We start from the raw sequence: 19,918 nt of genomic DNA, 5'->3' as shown, positions 1-19,918 counted from the left end.
TTAATTCTTTCTCTCACATTCTTGTAAAATAAACATATACTTTGTTTTAATGTTTGAAAACATTTTTTTGCGGAATAGTTTTCAAATAAATTGTAATCAGATATAATATGAGAGCTATTTCTCAAGTGACAATTCTATCCTTAGATGTGGCCTAGGATACTAGAGAAGGAAATACCTCACTGAGAATGGATTTCAGGGCCACAGACAACTCTCCCCACCCTAGGGTAGAGGCCTGCAGAGCATTAACCCAGAGGGATTTCAGAATTGCTATGGACCAAACACTGCTGTATTTCTCAAATTCTTTCTCTTTCTTAGTGGAATTATTTTTCAGTTATTCTGTCTCATTTCTCTGTGGCTTAGTGTGTGTGTGTGTGTGTGTGTGTGTAGGGGATAATGGTTATGGTTGTGAAAAATGATTCTTTCTATTAGTGCATATCTAGATCAAGTGAAGCCACATCTATGCTGGGTATGGAACCTCCCATGTATCTCATCCTGATGAAGAGGTCACCAGGAATCACTCAGAAAGCCTGGACCCTGAGCTGGGAGGCAGTAACAGGTAGAACTTGGGTTGTCTCATTTAGGGAAGGGTGGTTGGTATTTTTTTAATGTGGGAAGGACAGTCAAACAAATATCTGTTGACTAGGTGGACAGTCTGTGGTGCTCATTAATGCTGTTCATAAAATAATTTTGGTTTTTCTCCCAGCCACATTATAGATTTCACTTCCCTATCCTTCAGTATGGTCATATGACTTGCTTTGGCCAATAAAAGGTGAGTAAAAATGATTGGTGTCACATGTAGGTGAAAACTTGAAGAGCTTGTGCTTTCTTTTCCTTCTTCCTCAGTATCCGGCAGTGTGCCTGCCCTGTCTGCTTGGGATGCAGATGAAGTAAAAGCAGAGAAGAGCCTCCATTGATTTGCAATGAACATGAAGCAAGAATTATTTTCAGTAACTGAAAATCGGGGCTTGCTTGTCACTGTAGTACCACTTAGTCTATTTGTGATTCAAAGAGATCATATTAATTCTTTATGAAATCACTTTTTATTTTGGTGGGATTGTTTTCCTATCCAGTGAGCATGAAAGTAGACGGCAGTGGTTCTAACTGGCCTTGTAGAATTGGGGGCAGGTTTCCAGTGCAGGCTGGGTGACAGAAATCCAGATATGGTCTCTGAGGATCATTAAGGAAAGTCATGGTAAGGTTCATGGTCAGGACAGGAGTAGGACCCTCATATAGTATGGGAAGTATCCAGGCTATGCTCCAAAGTATCCACAGGCTGGCTGTAGTGCTGGGTAGGGCATCGAGCCACACCAGGGGACCACCGCTCTAGCACAGCTGTGCTCAGTGACTAATGATTCCTGTGCAACCTCTGAGTCAGTGCCTTGCTATACTAATTAGTTTCATGGACTCTTGCCAGATGACAGTCTCTCTTTCCTGGTATCCTAGGGAATTCTGACATACTGAGGAAACTCTCGTCAAGTTCTATTGAAACGATTCAGGAACTTTTGACTATCATGTGACATATGTCAGACATCAAGTAGGTGACCTCAGCTCAGAAACACTTTTTCTTTCCTTGCCTCGTTCATGCTTTGTTTCCTTCCTGGGTTTTGTGTTCCTGCTCCCAGAGCTGCACTACCAGTATATGCACTGACCCCATCGTTAATTGCATGGATCTCTCCAGAACTCACTCTTTTTTCCAGAGGGGCCCAGTCTCCTCTAGCTCACGCCTGGTTGGCTGGTCTTCTGAAAGCATATTCTTATATCAGAGCCCGCCTCTCCCTTCAGTCCTCCATGGTGAATGGTCCAAGTCACAAACCTTAGTATTTTCACGGAGTCCATCACCATGAGGTGGGTCATCGCAAAGGACTAATCTGCTTATTTGGGGAGTGTTTTCCTTCCCCTTTGCTCTCACTGGTACTTCAAAGCACCACAGCCCTTAAGGGAGCAAAAACAGAGTCCAAAGGATCCAAGTGAGAGAAAGAAGGGTTACACGCGTGTTCTTTGGAGAGCTGCTTTTCCTGATTCCAAACAGAAGACTAGCCTGGGTTGGTGTGTTGGAGGAAAGGAAGTGAGAAGGGAGCAGAGAGCTTTGAACTTGAGAGTGGCCTCCCATGGCCTCATGCCTGTGGGGAATTCATTGCCCACAGCCCTGTGACTTCCATGAACAGAGGGCTGGGACTTGGGCAACTTGTGTGGCCAATGTGGTACTTTAGAGAGCCAACTGGCCATTTTGATACAGGATTCTGTATTCAATCGTTTCCTATTCATAGCCCCAGTCTGAAACTGGCTAAGGTTCCAGAACAATAAAAGGCATTAGCAACTCAGAGGCAACCATGGAACTGCTCATGATGATCTAAAATTAAAATCTGGTTTCAAGCTAAGTATTTTATTATTACACAAGCTTATTGTCTAGATGAATCCATATTTTTATAAGTCCTGTTTTATTAGTAAGTGATAGTACATTTTCTTGGCCAATTCCAACACCATTTGCTATTCCCTTTTCTCTATCAGTACCTTTCATAGGTTGCACACAGATGGGCCAGGGAGAAGGACTTGAGTTAGGATTACCTTGCCAACATGCGCCGACCGTAAGTTGCATGGCTATGTGCGATGGATGAATGGGCCAATCGTTGGTCACCAGGTAAGGTTCATATGTTGCTCCATCCATGTATAAGGTAACCACAGGAAACTCCACATTGATGACATAGTAATGCCACTCTTTGTCACAAATCTAATGAAAAGAAAGAGAAGCAACACTTAAAATTGAATATGCAATGAAATAGCAACAGGCCTTTATCCGAATTATCAAAAGTGGAGAAGGCATTTTTGGGTCAACAATTTTTATTGCAAAGAACTCAATGAACATAGTGATTGATAAACACTGAAGTTATACAAGCTCACATCAAACAGGATGGGGCAAACCATGGGGCAGAGGAATGCCTGAGAATGCAATCATCAGGCAAACATCTGAGTGAGGGCAGGTCACGTAACTACCAGCTATATAGGCTGGAAAGCTCTTGGTGGACAGGTGGGGAAGTGTCAGCTTAAATTTGCTTTGTATAAAATTTTTCTTACTAGAGAAAAATTAAATTGAAATTATTTTTCTAAGTTTGGGGATAGACAAAGCTATAAAAGGAAACATGCTAGATCAAAAGTAGAAATGAAGATGGAGAAGGGCATGAGAAAGGCAAAAAAAGAAGAAAATGGAAGAGGAAAGAATTAGAGTAAAAAAGGAGTAAGAGAAAAGGCAATGAACATGGGAAGAGGAAGAGGGAGGAGACGCAGAAGGACGCCCCCAATTCCTTTGTGTGAAGCTTTGCCTGGGGTGCTGGTGTAATCTCATGCTCTGTTTAACTCAAGCAAAATCCATTCTGAGAGAGACAGTCTTCCTTCAGAGGACTCGGCCTTGTCCTACCTTGGAGCACCTGGGGAGGCTTAGAAGGACCACAGATAGGTCCTCCTGGCCTGGACGTGGTCCTCCTGACCACTAAGACTTGTGGTCTTAGGGCTGGGAACCAAAACTGAACCCTAATCGGTGGACAGGAACATTGGGGACTAGGAGGGAGTCACAGTTCCTGACCTCAAGGGGCTGAACCCCCAGCATCTCCAAAATGTTAAACCAAGATTGGGGTATTTTGGGGAAGGAAGATCGGAAGCATAAAAGAAAGAAAGGCTGAGGAACAATGCTCCCCTCTAATCCTGAGGAGTGCCTTGGAAGTCAGGGTAGACTTTCTCTCTTCCACACTCCCTGTCCCTGTCATCCCTCGGCGCCCCACGGAGTCCATCTCCAAAATGTCTCTCATCTGTATCCTCTTGTCTCCATGGCCCCTGCCATCTGTGGTAGCAGAGACAGATGAGTTCTGCGTGAAGGTGACCCCAAGGTGAGGGCATCAAAGCCCTCCCCACATCCCACAATGGATTAAACGCGCTGTTTCTCATGAATAGATAACACCAACAGGGACGCTAAATGATCTTTTCCCTTTCATTTTGCAGTAAGAATTTTTCCTTAATGTTCTTTTTATATTGTCCTATCTCATGTCTCAGAAAATTGCTCCTTTTGAAGCCCATTAGGCTGATAAAGCCTGATGAATATTTTAGGGGTCCGTGGAAGATAAGCAGAAGGGGCCCAGGCAGATTCTCCAAAGTCCTGTTACGCTCCACTGACTGTACAGCCCAGCGCCTGTTACAGCTCACCAGAGGCCCTAACCCAATTACACTCCCCTCCTGCTCCAGGCCCGATACCAGACGCTGGGCGGGGTGCAGAGCCCACAGGCTGGGCCTGCGTGTCTGGGTGGGCCTGCTGCAGGCGTGTAGATGTGGCACAAAGGAAGACCTGAAGACAGAGGCTAGGGGTGATGGGAGAGTGAGGAACGAGGAAGAGGAAGCATCAATCTGAGGAGGCCCAGTGCACCCTGACGTGAGGTTTGCAATCAACCAGGCAGCAGATTCCAGAACCTGGACTATGGTTGACATCCGGGGATGTCCTCCGAGGCATCAGGAAACCTCTGGTCAGGCTTAGAGTGCAGAGGGACCCTGACATACCCCGTGCCCTTTGAAATGTAGGCAGAGCATGAGCATTAACCAGGCAGCCGTGGGGGTCGCCCCTATCCTGGCTGCCACCACTCCCTCCCCGAGGACCACCCTCTGGAGCATGACTGCCCTGTTGGATCCATGTGCCCGCTGCCCCTACAGCACTCCACATTGCCCACACTGGTAGTAGGGCAGTCCGCTGGCTCCCTTTCTTTCATAACACTTATCACATCTGCATAGGATAGTACAAAAAGTTCCCGGGGAGAAGTGAGATAATTCCATAGCTCAGCAGCAGCTGCAGCAGCAGCCCCTCTCAATAGTACATCTTTCCTAGGCACCCCGCCCAGCTTTTCTGAAGTGTGAATCGCAGTCCCCGGGGCTGCCTGCGTAAAACAGTGACCTTGTATATCCAGCCTCATTTAAAAAATATATATATATATTTTATTGATTTTTTACAGAGAGGAAGGGAAAAGGAGAGTTAGAAACATTGATGAGAGAGAAACATCGATCAGCTGCCTCCTGCACACCCCCTACTGGGTATGTGCCCGCAACCAAGGCACATGCCCTTGACCGGAATTGAACCCGGGACCCTTGAGTCCGCAGGCAGACGCTCTATCCACTGAGCCAAACTGGTCAGGGCCCTAGCCTCATTTTTCGTGAATTTCCCATTCATTAGCATATCCAAGACTCCAAGCAGCCTCACCCTATGCGCCTGCGATAACTTTCCCACCTTGCAGGAAATGGGCCTTTCCGTTTATAGCATCCCTGAAAACAAAACCAGAGCTGGGAAGGCTTGTTGGGATCACCTACACAAACCATTCGGAAGTTTGCTGCTTTTACTTAACATCAGCATTAAAATGCCTTCACCAACTTCGTTTTCCATGGCAGTTTGATATGGATATGCTATAATCTACTTAAATGTTCCCAATTATCAGGTATTCCTATGCACCTGCAATTATAAATGATACTGCAATGAATTTCTTTGTGTATAAATATTTGTCTGCATTTCTGATTAAATCCACAGGAATGATTCCTGGAAGTGGAATTACTGGGTCAAAAGTTGGAGGTATTTTTGTAGGCTCTTGGTACATATTGTCAATTTTTTTTTCCTGCAAAGGGTTGTGCCTTACACTCCTCTGCCCTCAGAGTAGTGCATTGCACCCTTACTCCATTAGGCATTAAAAAATAGGAAATCCTGGCCGTTTGGATTTTATGTGGGTCACAAAAGATGGCAAGAAGGATGGTATCCAAGGTCAGAAGGGAAGGGCCTCTGGGAGTGGGGAGCAGCCCCAGTCAAGACTCCGCGGTGTGAATGATTAGAAACTTCCCCCGTCAGCTTCTAATTGGGCACCCAAACAGGCCTTTAGCTCAGCCCAGCTTTATGCCTGCGGACTCCTCGCACCAAGTAATCTATGAAGGCAGCTAAAGGAAATGCCTAATTAGGGTTTCATAAATGTGGATCTGTGATCAAGAAGAAAACCCGTGTTAACCCTCGGCTAGAACTGCAGGGAAAAACCACAGCTGAAAAATGATCGAGCCAGGAGAAGGCAGAAGTCAATGTGTCAATGCATAGCTCAACCGAGAAAGAAGGGGAGTAGGCAAAGTTCTTTCCTGGGGGAGAGGACTTTAATTCCCAATTGATTGTGACTCGCTGGAGAATGCAGCCACACTGAGCATGTCCAACGTCATCCCCTGGTGCCCAGAGCCTGCGCTGGACCAAAGACCCCCTGCTCTCTGACCCGCAGGTGTGCTCCTGACGGGGGGTTGGGCTGCTGCTTAGCTGGGAGTGAATCAGAGACCAGAGACCCAGGGCCAGATGTGGAGGAGTTGTAGCAGGGCCATGTCAGAGGAGGTCTGAGGTCTGAGTAGGGAGTAGGGAGTAGGGAATAGGCTGGTACTCCAGGGTGAGTCAGGGGCCAGGGAAGTCTCTGCGAGAGGGGAGAGCAGGCTGGGCGGCTGAGGGCTTGGCCCAGATATCCTTTAAATGCCACATTGAAGTTCTGAGTTGGTCACCACCATTCAAGGCGAGGTGCATTTATGTATCAACCACTGTGTGCTAGGGAGCGCGCGAGGGGTTGCACAGGGCACAGTGCTTCTCAGACACGTCCTTTGCCTTCAGGGGCTTCAGTCTGATGGCATCAGGTACACAAAAGACTCCAATGGACGGGAATGGAGACGAGAGTGATAGACAAGGCGCAGAGCACTGTGAGGCCCCAGGGAGGGGAAAGAGGGCTTCCGGCATGGAGAAGGGGGTGTGTAGGGTGGATATGGAAGGACTGTTAAGATGCCACTCGGAATAGACGGCAAGCACAACATTCCAGGTGCGTGGAGCAGACACCTTTTATTCCTTGAATCACCCATCTCGCTTTTCTACTGCCAAGGCAAGTACTAGGTTGGGGCACGTGGAGGCTCACGCATTCATTCGCTTCTGCAGATGTTCACTGAATGTGCGTCCTGCTCTGCGAATGAAAGAAAACACTTGCTCTATGGAGCTTCCAGTCCAGTCACAGAATTGACAAAACCCTTGTTGTGACTCAGGCCTGCACAGGCTTTTCAAGGTCCCAGATTCACCCTGTGGAGGAGGGGGCATCTGATGCACTGGCAGGAGGACAGGGGCAAAGACACAGGTGGGAGGGTCAGGCTGGCTTGGGAAAGGTGAGGAGTGGGCGATGAGGCTGCAAGGGTAGATGTGGAACTGAGCCCCGAGGAGGTGGTCTACTTCTATTCTGTAGGCAATGGGAGATCTGGGTGTTTGCGGGCCAGAGGAGGAGGATGGTCGTCATAACAACAATGAATCTTAGAACACATTTTTCCATTTTGAAGCAGCTTTTCAGATTCCTGATCCTATTTAATCCTTGCTGCAATCTTACAAAGTAGGAGGGCCAGCTGTGTCTTAGGCACCTTTGGAAATAAAGGGAAGAAATGACATGGTTTCTAATCTCAAGGAATTATAAGGATCACACAATCATAAACACATGCACATGCACACACACACACACACACACACACCCTCACAGCAGAGGCTGATCTCTTACGTGATGCGCTTGTATGTCGTTGTCCCTGAATGGCCCCACTTGATGTTCTACAGACTTTTCAAACTCACTGAGCCCAACACTGAGTTGAACACCCTCTGTGCTCCAGTCTCAGCTGCTCCTCCTCCTGGATCCCCCTCAGCGAATGATTCCTCCTCTGACCTGTCGTCCAAGCCAGAACCCTGGGCATTGCTTGGGACTCCCCGACTCTTCCTCTCCTTCCAGTTAACTTACTGCCAAGTTCTGACGACGCCTCTCTTGTCCATTCTCACCCCTCCACCCTCACTCCTACTCAGAACTTACAATATGTACCAGAGAGGGGTGAGGTTGAGAAAGTGTGTCGGGGAGAGGCTACTGCAAGGTGGAAAGCATTTATCAGGGAGAGAGGACCACTGTAGCAGGGAAACGGTGAGAAAGCTGTGGTGTGAGTGTGGGTGGAACAGAGCAAGCAGCCTGCTTGTGGCCAGCTGCCATGGGCCAGAGGGAGTGGCAGAATGAGGTGGGCAGGGCAGCAAAGGAGGGGCCAGAGGGGGTCCATGCAGGCCAGGCCTGTGGGGAGTGGGCTGGTGTCACACCTACTTTAGCGATTTCTGGGGAATTGTATTCTGGATTTTGGGAAACTAATTGGACCTTCCGAATTCTGGGTCCCTTCACCTGTTAAGTAAGGATATTAATCGTATATATGTCAGGTTGATTGTGTCAATCAAGCTAAAATAAACCATACCCAATACTTAGCACATATTTTCAGCCTAAGCAGATAGGGAAACCCCTTTCCTTTTGCAAATACATTGAGATGTGGATAAAATGTAACAATAAAACAAAATAAAACGAAAATAAGAACTGGGAAGAGAAATCCTTAGATAGAAAAGCAAACAAAAGAAAAAACCCAAAGTTGCACCTGAGAGTTGAAACAGTGGCTGCTGAGGGGCTGTGGCCCCCACTATTCAGTCATGGTTTCCAAGCCCATGGGAATGGGGAATGGAGACTCGGGTCCCCTGTGCAAGAAAAGCCCAGTGGGCAGGTATGTCTGCACAAAGCCCACAGCTGGAAGGGACTGCCTCAAGCCCAGTCCTGGGACGACCACTGCCATCAACCTAGGAACGCAGGAAATAAGCCAGGCAACCAGCCTGGAACGCATGTCCATGCACAGGGTCCAAAGGTACCAGCCCATGCAGTGTGGAAATCCAGAATGCAGAAATAAAAATGTGTGCATGAGGTCTGTAGGGACCCCAAAAACATACTCAAAAACATACTCAAAACTTCTCCCTAAGAAGAAAAACAAACATACAAACAAACAAACAACCTCTCTTTGGAGAGGTCCCCACAACCCAGGGTCTGAGCAGGACAGTTCCTGTCGGAGATCAGCTCCGAGTGAAAACTTACAAAACAAAGAGGAAAGGACTCTGAACTCTGCGTGCATGAGAACAAACAGACAAAACAAGTGATCACATTCACATTCAGGAACCACAGAGGATGGAGCAATTTGAAAGGGAGTAGGAGAAGGCAGGTTGGAAAACGCACCAGATAAAAATTCCAGAAATAAAAGAGAGTCGTTGAACTAAATCTATGGGTTACACATAAACTAGAAAGCTGAAAACAGAATCGGGGAATTGGAAGACAGAGGAGATGGTAGCAAAATGAGCAACTTGATAACGCAGTTAAGAGCTCTGGATTCTTTGGCTGATGAAAGGACACATCCCAGCGGACACCCTGACAGATGTGTGAGGTGGAGGTGAGTTGGTGGGGAGGGCTAGGCTGGGGGCTTTGTGCGCCCGCTAAGGAGCATATCACTATTTTACTGCCTTGCGTTCTAGAAAGCCATTCTTTACTTCAACAGCCTCATCATGTGTGAAATTCAGATGACAGTGGACACATAGAGCTATGTAAGCCCCTAGCCCACAGGAGATACACGAAGGGTGGGCCAAAACGGAACTTTGTTTCCGGAAATGCAGAGCTGGTGAACCAGGAGGGTTGAAACCAGGCAAACCTTGTTCTCACAGCAGACTAGCAAGGCCGTTTGGCCTCAGGCCACTGTTCTGGAACATTAGAAGGATGAGGTTTTGGTTAATGCCAAGATCAACTTCATGCCAAAGCAAAGATGCCAGTCTTATTTGCAAATCTATTTAAGATCTCCCTAGGAGGTTGCCGGCGCTTCCGAACTGGCAGGGAGAAGCGCGGTGTATTTTCAGCGGAAGGTGATTATGACAGCTCAGAGAGCACCCGCCGGGCCTCCTGTCAGAAAGCAATTGCTGACCCTGGGCGGCGGAGAGGAAACATGAAAGGTAGGCTGTGTCAGAGAGACCAGCCCGTTGGTAATTGGGTTGAGCAATATTTGGGCAAAGCCCCAAAACAATCCTGGAAAGTTGTCCTTACACTCTGTGCCACTTGTACAAGAATTGCTAGCACCGCACCTGGGACTTAAACTCACCCATGGGGAGGGCAAACACACCTGTATCATAGGCACTGAGGACATGCTGCTACCCTCGCACCATGCTATGGTTTTCGCCGATGAGATCAGCTTACTGGACCAGCTGGGTATTCATTCCCACCACTGCCTTTAAACAATGTCAACCAGCTCTTCCATCTCCACCTGGGAAGACACCCTGGGAAGACTGTTCAACTTCCAGTTCTTACTGATGGTCGTGTATTGAAAAAAGCACTTCAATTAGCCTCTCATTCAAGTGAAAGCTTCTCTTGCTCAGCCTGGGGCTGATCTACCGTCTGCAAAGCCTCAGGAGGTAGGTTGATGGGTTGACAGGGGTGTCAGAGATTAGGACAGAAAGTTGCTCTCAGTGAAGTGGGGTTGTGCTCAGTCTCCCTGGGGAGGGAGGGAGAGGACCAGGACCAGCCAGGGGAGATGAGGCCGCCCACAGGCTACCACTTGGGAAAGTGTTGTCATCAGACCCTGTCAGGCTTCTTTCCCAAATGGAGTTTTGACAAACATTTCCTGCAACATGAACCATGAACGAAAGAGTCCAGGGTCAAAACGCTTTGAAAAAGCTCACCTAACAGAGTTAAACAGATTCCTATTAGCTAGACTCCTTGGGCAGCTGCTGTCGAAGTGTGGTTTCTGAGCTAGGAAGAGTCTTCATCTGTAAAGCAGTTAGACTACCTATGCTGCAGGAAGATTTATTTATTCAATGGTATTTACTGGTAGCAATTATAGGTCAGGAATTATTGTAGGGGTTGAGTATATAAAGTGAGCAAAAACACATGCAGTTCCTTCCTAAAGGAATAGACAGAAAATAAAAAAAAACTCATATAACTAAATGCAACATTATATCCGATAGAAAGACTATGAAGGATAGGAATGTATGAGCCCATCATTGGGAGATGTGACCTTCTTCTAGAGTCAGGAAGTGATGGCGAAGGAAAGGAGGCAGGGGAACGGGCCAGTGGGGGTAAGAACGTTTGGGGCGGAGGAACTGTGCAGGCAATGGCCTGTGGTTGGAACCCAAAGGGCTAAGGGAGAGCCTGTGAGATGTTGGGCAGAGGATCTGACAGAGTAGGTGCCAGGTAAGTGACAGCCTCTATCCTTGTCCCAGCCCCACTGCTGCCAGTATGCTCCCAGGCCACCCCCAACTCCCTGTCCCCAGATTAGTCTTCCTGTCTACTCAGACTTCCTGGGCTCTGTGCTGCACCAAATCTGTGGGGATCCCCATCCCCCACAGACAAAGTGTTCACCCCTCAGCTGTATCCTAGAGAGAGGCTGTAGTTCAACACTGAGGCTCCGGAGCCAAGCCTCCAGGGTTCAAATTCTAATTTGACCGCTTCCGGGCGGTGTGATCTCAGGCAAATCACATCCCCTTCCTGTGCCTCAGTTCCTTCATCTACAGAATGGAAATGATAATAGCAACTAACTGATAACTCATGGGGTTGCGAGGATTAAATGAGTTATTACATCTACACCACTTAGAATAGTGCCTGGCACAGTGAGTGCTCAAAAAATGTAGGTGTTCCTAGGGGTATTGTGCCTGCCCCTTATTACCCTCAAGTGCTTACATTGTTCTTGAACTTTCTGACCCTCCCCCATTTGGTCCAGGACATGCCCAACCAACTTGTGCTGCGTCTCTGTTCACCATGCCACCTGGGCTACTTCGGCTGTGCCAGTCTGCACTATCCTCTGCCCACCCTACCCTCCTAAGTCCCCCACAACACGCAAGGCACAAGTGTAATTTCACACTTTCCAGTGGTCACATCAAATAACTAAAAAAAACCAAAAAACAAAACAACCCAAGCGATATTGACTTTAATAATATACTTCATTTAACCCAATGTATCTGTTTGTCATTTCGATGTGTATGGGCAACCTCTGAGAGACTGCGGGTTGGGATGCAGACTACCGCAATAAAGTGAATATTCTCATAAAGAAAGTCACATGAATGTTTTGGTTTCTCAAGACACATAGAAGTTATGTCTATACTATACTATAGCCTTAAGTGTACAAGAGCATAATGTCCAAAAAATGTACATGCCTTATTAAAAAATACCTTGTTGCTAAAAAAAAAAAATGCTAACCATCATCTGAGCTTTCAGGAAGTCTCTCTTTTTTTTTTTTTGCTGGTGGAGGGTCTTACTTTAATGTTGATGGCAGCTGACTAATCAGGGTGGTAACTGAAGAATGGGGTGGCTGTGGAAATTTCTTAAAATGAGATGACAATGAGGTTTGCTGCATTGATCGACTCTTCCTTTCATGAACAATTTCTCTGTTGCACATGAGGCTGTCTGATGGCATTTTATCCATAGTAGAGTTTCTTTTGAAATTGGGGTCAACCTTCTCAAATCCTGCCATTGCTCTGTCAACTAAGTTCATGTAATATTCCAAAGTCTTTGCTGTCATTTCAACAATCTTCAGAGCACTGTCCTCAGGAGTAGATCCCATCTCAAAGAACCACTTTCTTTGCTCATCCATAAGAAACAATTCCCCTTCCATTAAAGTTTTATCCTGAGAATGCAGCAATTCAGTCACATCTCCAGGCTCCACTTCTATTTCTAGTTCTCTTGCTGTTTCCGCCACATCTGCAGTTATTTCCTCCACTGAAGTCTTGAACTCCCCAAAGTCATCTATAAAGGTTAGCATCAACTTCTTCCAAAATCCTGCTAATGTTGATAGTTTGACCTCTTCCATTGAATCATGAATGTTCTTGAATGGTAAATTGTGAATCCTTTCCAGAAGGTTTTCAATGTACTTTGATCCATCAGAGGAATCACCACCTATGGCAGCTACAGCCTTCGAAATGTAGTTCTTAAATAATATGACTTGAAAGTAAAAAATTATTCCTTGATCCATGGGCTACAGAATAGCTCTTGTGTTATTGGGTAAGGAAACAACATTAATCTCACTGTACTAGAGCTCCATCAGAGCTCTTGGGTGACCAGGTGCATTGTTGATGAGCAGTAATATATTGAAAGGGATCTTGTTTTCTGAGCAGTATGTCTCAACAGTGGGCTTAAAATATTCAGTGAACCATATTGTAAACAGATGTGCTGTCATCCAGGCTTTGCTGTTCCATTTATAGAGCATAGCAGTGTACATTTGACATAATTCTTAAGGGTCTTAGGATGTGCAGAGTAATAAATGAGCATTGCCTTCAACTTTAAAGTTACCAGTTGCATTAGTCCCTGTCAAGAGAGTCAGCCTGTCCTTTGAAGTGTTGAAGCCAGACATTTACTTCTCCTTTCTAACTATGTAAGTCCTAGATGGCATCTTCTCCCAATATAACAATGTTTCATCTACATTGAAAATCTGTTGTTTAGTGTCACTACGTTCATTAATCAACTTAGTTAGATCTTCTGGATACTTTGCTGCAGCCTCCACATCAGCACTTGCTTCACCTTGCACTGTTATGTTTTGGAGATGGCATTTTCCCTTAAATCTCACTAACTTCTGCTAGCTTCAGACTTTTCTTCTGCAGCTTCCTCACTTCTCTCAACCTTCATAGAATTAAAGAGTCTGGCTGAAGGGAATGTTGTGGCTGGTTTGATCTTCTTTTCAGAGCACTAAAACTTTTTCCATGTCAGCAATAAGGCTATTACACTTTCTTATCACTAGTGTGTTCCCGGAGTAGTACTTTAATTTCCTTCAGTAAGTTTTCCTTTGCATTCACAACTTGGCTAACTGGTACAAAAGGCCTAGCTTTTGGTCTATCTTGGCTCTTGACATGCTTTCCTCACTAAGCATTATCATTACTAGCTTTTAAATGAGAAACATGCAACTCTTGTTTTTCACTTGAACATTTAGAGGCCATTGTAGGGTTATTAATTGACCTAATTTCAATGCTGTTGTGTTTCAGGAAATAGGGAGACCCAAGGAGAGGGAGAGAGATGGGGCAATGGCTGCTCAGTGGAGCAGTCAGAACACATACAGCATTTACCAATTAAGTTTGCCTTCCTATAGTGTTGAAGCCAGACATTTACTTCTCCTTTCTAACTATGTAAGTCCTAGATGGCATCTTCTCCCAATATAACAATGTTTCATCTACATTGAAAATCTGTTGTTTAGTGTCACTACGTTCATTAATCAACTTAGTTAGATCTTCTGGATACTTTGCTGCAGCCTCCACAACAGCACTTGCTTCACCTTGCACTGTTATGTTTTGGAGATGGCATTTTCCCTTAAATCTCACTAACTTCTGCTAGCTTCAGACTTTTCTTCTGCAGCTTCCTCACTTCTCTCAACCTTCATAGAATTAAAGAGTCTGGCTGAAGGGAATGTTGTGGCTGGTTTGATCTTCTTTTCAGAGCACTAAAACTTTTTCCATGTCAGCAATAAGGCTATTACACTTTCTTATCACTAGTGTGTTCCCGGAGTAGTACTTTAATTTCCTTCAGTAAGTTTTCCTTTGCATTCACAACTTGGCTAACTGGTACAAAAGGCCTAGCTTTTGGTCTATCTTGGCTCTTGACATGCTTTCCTCACTAAGCATTATCATTACTAGCTTTTAAATGAGAAACATGCAACTCTTGTTTTTCACTTGAACATTTAGAGGCCATTGTAGGGTTATTAATTGACCTAATTTCAATGCTGTTGTGTTTCAGGAAATAGGGAGACCCTAGGAGAGGGAGAGAGATGGGGCAATGGCTGCTCAGTGGAGCAGTCAGAACACATACAGCATTTACCAATTAAGTTTGCCATCCTATATAGGCATGGTTTGTGGCCCCCAAAACAATTATAATAGTAACATCAAAGATCAATGATCACAGATGATCTTACAAATATAGTAATAATGAAAAAGTTGGAAATACTGCGAGAATTACCAAAATGTGACACAGAGACATGAAGTAAGCAAATGCTATTGGAAGAATGGATAGACTTGCTTGATGCAGGGTTGCCACAAATGTTCAATTTGTAAAAAATAAAAAATGAATGCAATATCTGCAAAGTGCAATAAAGAGAAGCACAAAAAAGTTAGGCATACCTGTAAGGAATATTAAAACTCATTAAGATACTGTACTTTGTTTTTCTTAATAAGCCTTTGCAATCTGTTGTGTATGTTCCACTTACAGCGCATCTCAGTCCAGACTTGCCACATTTCAAGTGCTCGACAGACACACATGGCCAGTGGCTCTCCCATTGGTCAGGCCAGTCCTTGACTGTGGGATCCATGAGGGCAAAGACCATGTCTGTACCTTCAGGTATGCAGTCGGTTCTTGATGAATGCTGATGGCACGAATAAATAGCAGCCATGCTCTGCAAAGACCCCTGAAGCCACTTTCTCTGTTACTTGGCACACAGCCTTTCAACTACAATGGGGATCAAACCCTGGGTACCAAGTGCCAAATGACCTTCTGAAGAAAAGGGGACCCAACATACATCTTCACCACCCACCTCTCTTTCTTCACACATCCCTCTTCTGCTGCTGTTTGGGCTCTGGGTCCTTTAAGCACTTTACCAGCCTGCCGGGCCCAGAGAGCAGTGGGGACTTGCTCAAGGTGAGACAGCTGGTTAGTGGCAGGGCTGGAGCCCAGAACTCCTGTTTCCCATCCTTAGGCCGTGCTTTTGAAAGTTATCTCTTGGCAAAGATAAGAATAAATCATAGGCCCTCGGAAGAGGACCTCAGTATATTAAGCAAATAGCTTACTGAGATGTAGTTAACTATTCAGTAATGTATTTGAAGAAAATTAATTTTTCATTCTGTCACTCAGAATATTAAGGCTGACTCTCCATAAATACACAGTCTGACTTCTCCTTGCAAGTTAAAAAAAAAAAGAATCTCAGTGGATATCTTTAGAGAAACATAATTATAATTTAGTTGACATATCTCCTATTTTGGTGCTGGTAAATAAACCTCCTCTGAATAATTCAAATAACAAATTCTGCCCCCTTTGGAAATTGAGCTGATTTTGAATGGAACTGGTTAAGTGTTTCCATCTCCAAAGACATAGCACGTGCCAGCCAGCAAGTGAATCCTGCATTTCAAATCTCACAAGGACCTCCTCAGGGGTTGGCTCCTCAAACCAGCCACCACCTGGCTGGTTGGCCTGGCCTTCAGCCACACGTCTGCCTGATGTGTGTCTGTCAGCTCCCGGAGGAGCAGCTGTGCGCTTCCATCGGAGCTGTTGGAGCTGCACACAGACCCTCCGCTACGCGGCTTCCCGCACTGTTCTTGCTCTGGTGGAATCTGAGTGCTGACTGTAACTAAAGCCTGCCAGTGGGCCTCACATCACTGCTCCCGAAAAGATCCACTGTGGCTTCTTGTGGATCACCCGAGCGATTTCTGTGGGGAGGCCAGTGGTTTGCATTTCACAGGGGCCTCCAGGGAAGGCCCGGGAACAGGTTGCTTCAGCTTGGAATTCTACAGCAGAGAAATCGGGTATTCTCCTTGAATGACAAGTCAGTCCATTAGGTCTGGGAGAATTTGTAGAAATCTTTAGGGAACAGAGGCAGCTTAAAATCCATTAGAACATCCAAGATCTTAAGACCAGGCTGTTGTGGATATTTGCCAAGTGGAGTTTTCAAACCTGGGTTTTAGTCTCATACAAAGCTCTAGGAACGGTCTGAAATCTGGCAATGCCCCTCTCCCCACTACACCAGCACCAACCCTCCTTGCTTTGGAGAAAAGGTGCGGGTAGTCAGCTCTATGCCCAGATTAATCACTCAATGTGGACTTTCTGAGTGCTGATTAGGTGCAAAACATGTGCTGGTTCCAAGTTCAGTCTGATTGCACATGTCAGAAAATATAAATGGCCCTCCACATTCACTGAGATAAGTGGCACTCATTCATCCTGGCTTCACCCAAGCTACACTATCCAGGGACCGGATTTCACAAAGCCTTCGAACAATGCTGAGAACGCCCAAGTCCATGCCTCCGTATTGGTCTCCGTATTCGTCTGCTAGGACTGCTACCACAAACCACCACCCACAGGGTGGCTGAAAGCAACAGGAACCTACTATTCTTAGAGTTCTGCAGGCTAGGAGTCCAAAATCAAGGTATTGGCAGCGTGGCCCTTCTGAGTGAAAATCTGCTCCATGAGTCCCTCCTAGGCTCTGGTGGCCACAGGCATTCCTTGATTTATAGATGCATCGCTCCATCCTCCATCTCCAAGTGGCCTTCTCCCTGTGTGTGTGTGTGTATCTTCACATGGCCTTCTCCTGTGTATGTTTGTCTTCACATGGCCTTCTCCCTGTGTGTATGTATCTTCACATGGCCTTCTCCTGTGTGTGTGTGTCTTCACGTGGCCTTCTCCCTGTATGTGTGTATCTTCACATGGCCTTCTCCTGTGTGTGTGTGTCTTCACGTGGCCTTCTCCCTGTGTGTGTGTATCTTCACATGGCCTTCTCCCTATGTGTGTGTGTCTTCACATGGCCATCTTCTTATAAGGACACAGGTCAGATGGATTAGGGGCCCATCCTACAGTTAAGTATGACCTCATCTTAACTAATTTCATTTGAAACAACCCTATGTGCAAATAAGGTCACATTCTGAGGTATTGAAGGTTAAGACTTTAACATCTTTTTTGGAGGGACACAATTCAACCCCAAGCAGCTTTCTTTTGTTCCTACCACGTTCCCAAAGTGCAGGGCTAGGGACACAGAAAGTGCTCAGAGGATGTGCACAGCATTCAATCCTATCACTTCCTATGTTAGGAAAATCAAAGTGGCTACATAGTGGGTCACCATATTTTTTTTTTTTGTATAAGGAAAAAAAGTTCTTTGACTCTCATATGATAAGAGTAAACTCTGCAATGTTATATGTGTTTAGGAAGTGCTACTTTAAATAGAAGAATCCCTTGTTAAATAACTTAAAAAGGCTCCCATTAAAGAGTCTGAGAACCATTTGTTCATTCATTCCTTCATTCATTCATTCACTTAATAAATATGCATGGAGGCTGCCCATGCACCAGGCACCCTGCTCCATGAGGAAGAAGCTGAGATCCTGCTTGGGGAGCCTGGAGTGTCAGCCTTGAAACCTATGACTGTAACCTTGCATGGCAAAGGGACTCCTTGAAGTGATCAAGTATAAGATTTTGTGATGGGACAGGATCCTGGATGATCCAGGTGGGCCAATGTAATCACAAGGGGGGTCTGAGTGAAAGGAGGAGGCAGGGAGGCAGAGAAGGTGAGGTGGTGATGAAAGCAGAGGTTGGAGAGATGTAGCTGCTGACTCTAAAGATAAAGGGGCCATGAGCAAGGGATGTGGTGGCCTCCAGAAGATGGGAAGGACAAGGACACCGATTCTCCCACAGAACCTTCAGAAGGCACACAGTCCTCTGACACCTGGATGTCAGCTTTCTGAGACCCACTTCAGACTTCCGACCTCCAAACTGTGAGATGTGAAATCTGTGTTGTTTGAAGCTCTAAGTCTGTGGTAAATTGTAACTGTTCCTCCAAAAACACTGCTTTCCTCACTTTTTTTTTTTTTGTAGTAGGCTCCATTCTTATACCGCACTTCTGTTCTGCTCTCCCCTCCTCCTACTTCTCCCACCCTGTCAGCCCTCCAAGGCCAGCTCCCACCACTTCATTCCCCACGCTGCTCCTGTTAACAGACGGGAGAGGGCCTTGTCTCCCTTGGCTGTTGCTGAGGTTGGGGTTCTTGCGATATTCTGAGAAAAGGAATTTTCTGAGACTCACACGGGAGAATAAGTGAGTTGCATTTGCATGGAATTAAATCCCTGAATTTCCAAAGTCCCAGTTCCCTTAGACCAGTCATAGAAAAAGTGTAGCTGGGGCTTCAGTAGAGCTAAAATTAGAGCCAGTGCCCAGAGCTTCCTTCTCATGTTGGAGCTGGGTCCAATACAGCATCAGACTAGCTTAGCTTATATTTCCCATTGCAGCCCATTGTATGTGGGGGTCCACATGGCTGTGGGCCACATGGGAAAATGTCTGGCTTTCCTGCTTTGCTCCTTTCCTATCTATAATGATAAAAGTATAATATAATAATTAGACTAGACATCATTCCGGATGTCCTTCTGGATGAAGCCGGGGCATCTGGGGTGGAGGAAAGCCCAGGTCCTGGGTGCCTGCTGGCGGCCAGAGCAAAGCCAGTGCTGGCAGCTGGGGGAAGGAAGGCCTACTCTTGCATGAATTCCACGCATCAGGCCTCTAGTTATTAATAACTAGCTGATCACAATGGTATCACTCCCACCCCCAATCCCGAAATCCTTCACTGATGCCAAGGACAACACAGCTGGAGACCTACTGAATCTCCCCAAAGCCAAGGTTCTAAATGCCATGAACTAAATGCATTTAATTCAGGGCTCATTTTCCTGAAATGCCCACAGAGCCCCTCTGCATGGAAAGGGTGCATTGTGATGTGGAGAGCTCAGCAGCTGTCTTTTGTTCACACCTTATGCAAACACGGACCTCTCAGCCTATCAGAGGTGTGTTTCATTGCTACAAGGCTTTCCACTCAGAGTATGGAATTCGCTGGCCTTGGACCCAGGCATGGTTAAGCCTGAAAGGTGTGCCCTACAAATTCTCTGAAATGTCTTCCCAGGGAAAGGCTATCTTAGGAGAAGGCTCCCATCTCATCAACTGTGATCAACAACGCTGTGAGTACTGCCCTCTCTCACTTGGTTTGTGCCACTCACTGGACAAAGAACTTATTTAGTTCTCCAACAACCCTTGGGAGATAAACTCTTTACAGATAAACTGAGACTCAGCGAGTTTAGGTAACTTGCCCAAGGTCACACCTGAGTTTGTGTCTAGAGCCCTTCTGGAAAGCCTTGCTGCTCAAAGAGTTGGCCCCAACCAGCAGCTTTAATATCTGCCAGCAGCACTAGCATCACCTGGGAACTGATTAGAAACTGGAATCTCAGATCCCACCCGCCTTCCAGATCAGAATCTGCATTCTAACAGGATCTGTAGCCAATTTGCCTGCACATTAAAGTTTGGGAAACTCCTCCCTAAACCATTATGA

At 46.0% G+C, this 19,918-nt stretch overlaps 1 protein-coding gene across 1 annotated transcript in view; it reads right to left on the bottom strand.

Moving 5' to 3' along the window:
- The window catches only part of CLSTN2 (calsyntenin 2), a 394,670-nt gene that overhangs the window by 37,477 nt on the left and 337,275 nt on the right, over positions 1-19,918 (bottom strand). Inside the window, exon 10 of the mRNA XM_006759844.2 lies at positions 2,566-2,728. Coding sequence (XP_006759907.1) covers positions 2,566-2,728 — 163 coding nt within the window. The remainder of the gene's footprint in view (positions 1-2,565; positions 2,729-19,918) is intronic.

The sequence above is a fragment of the Myotis davidii genome, unplaced genomic scaffold (genome assembly GCF_000327345.1).
Source record: "Myotis davidii unplaced genomic scaffold, ASM32734v1 scaffold415, whole genome shotgun sequence".
NCBI lineage: Eukaryota > Metazoa > Chordata > Mammalia > Chiroptera > Vespertilionidae > Myotis > Myotis davidii.
Note: the sequence above shows the minus strand (reverse complement) of the source record. Positions and strands in the feature narration are given on the sequence as shown.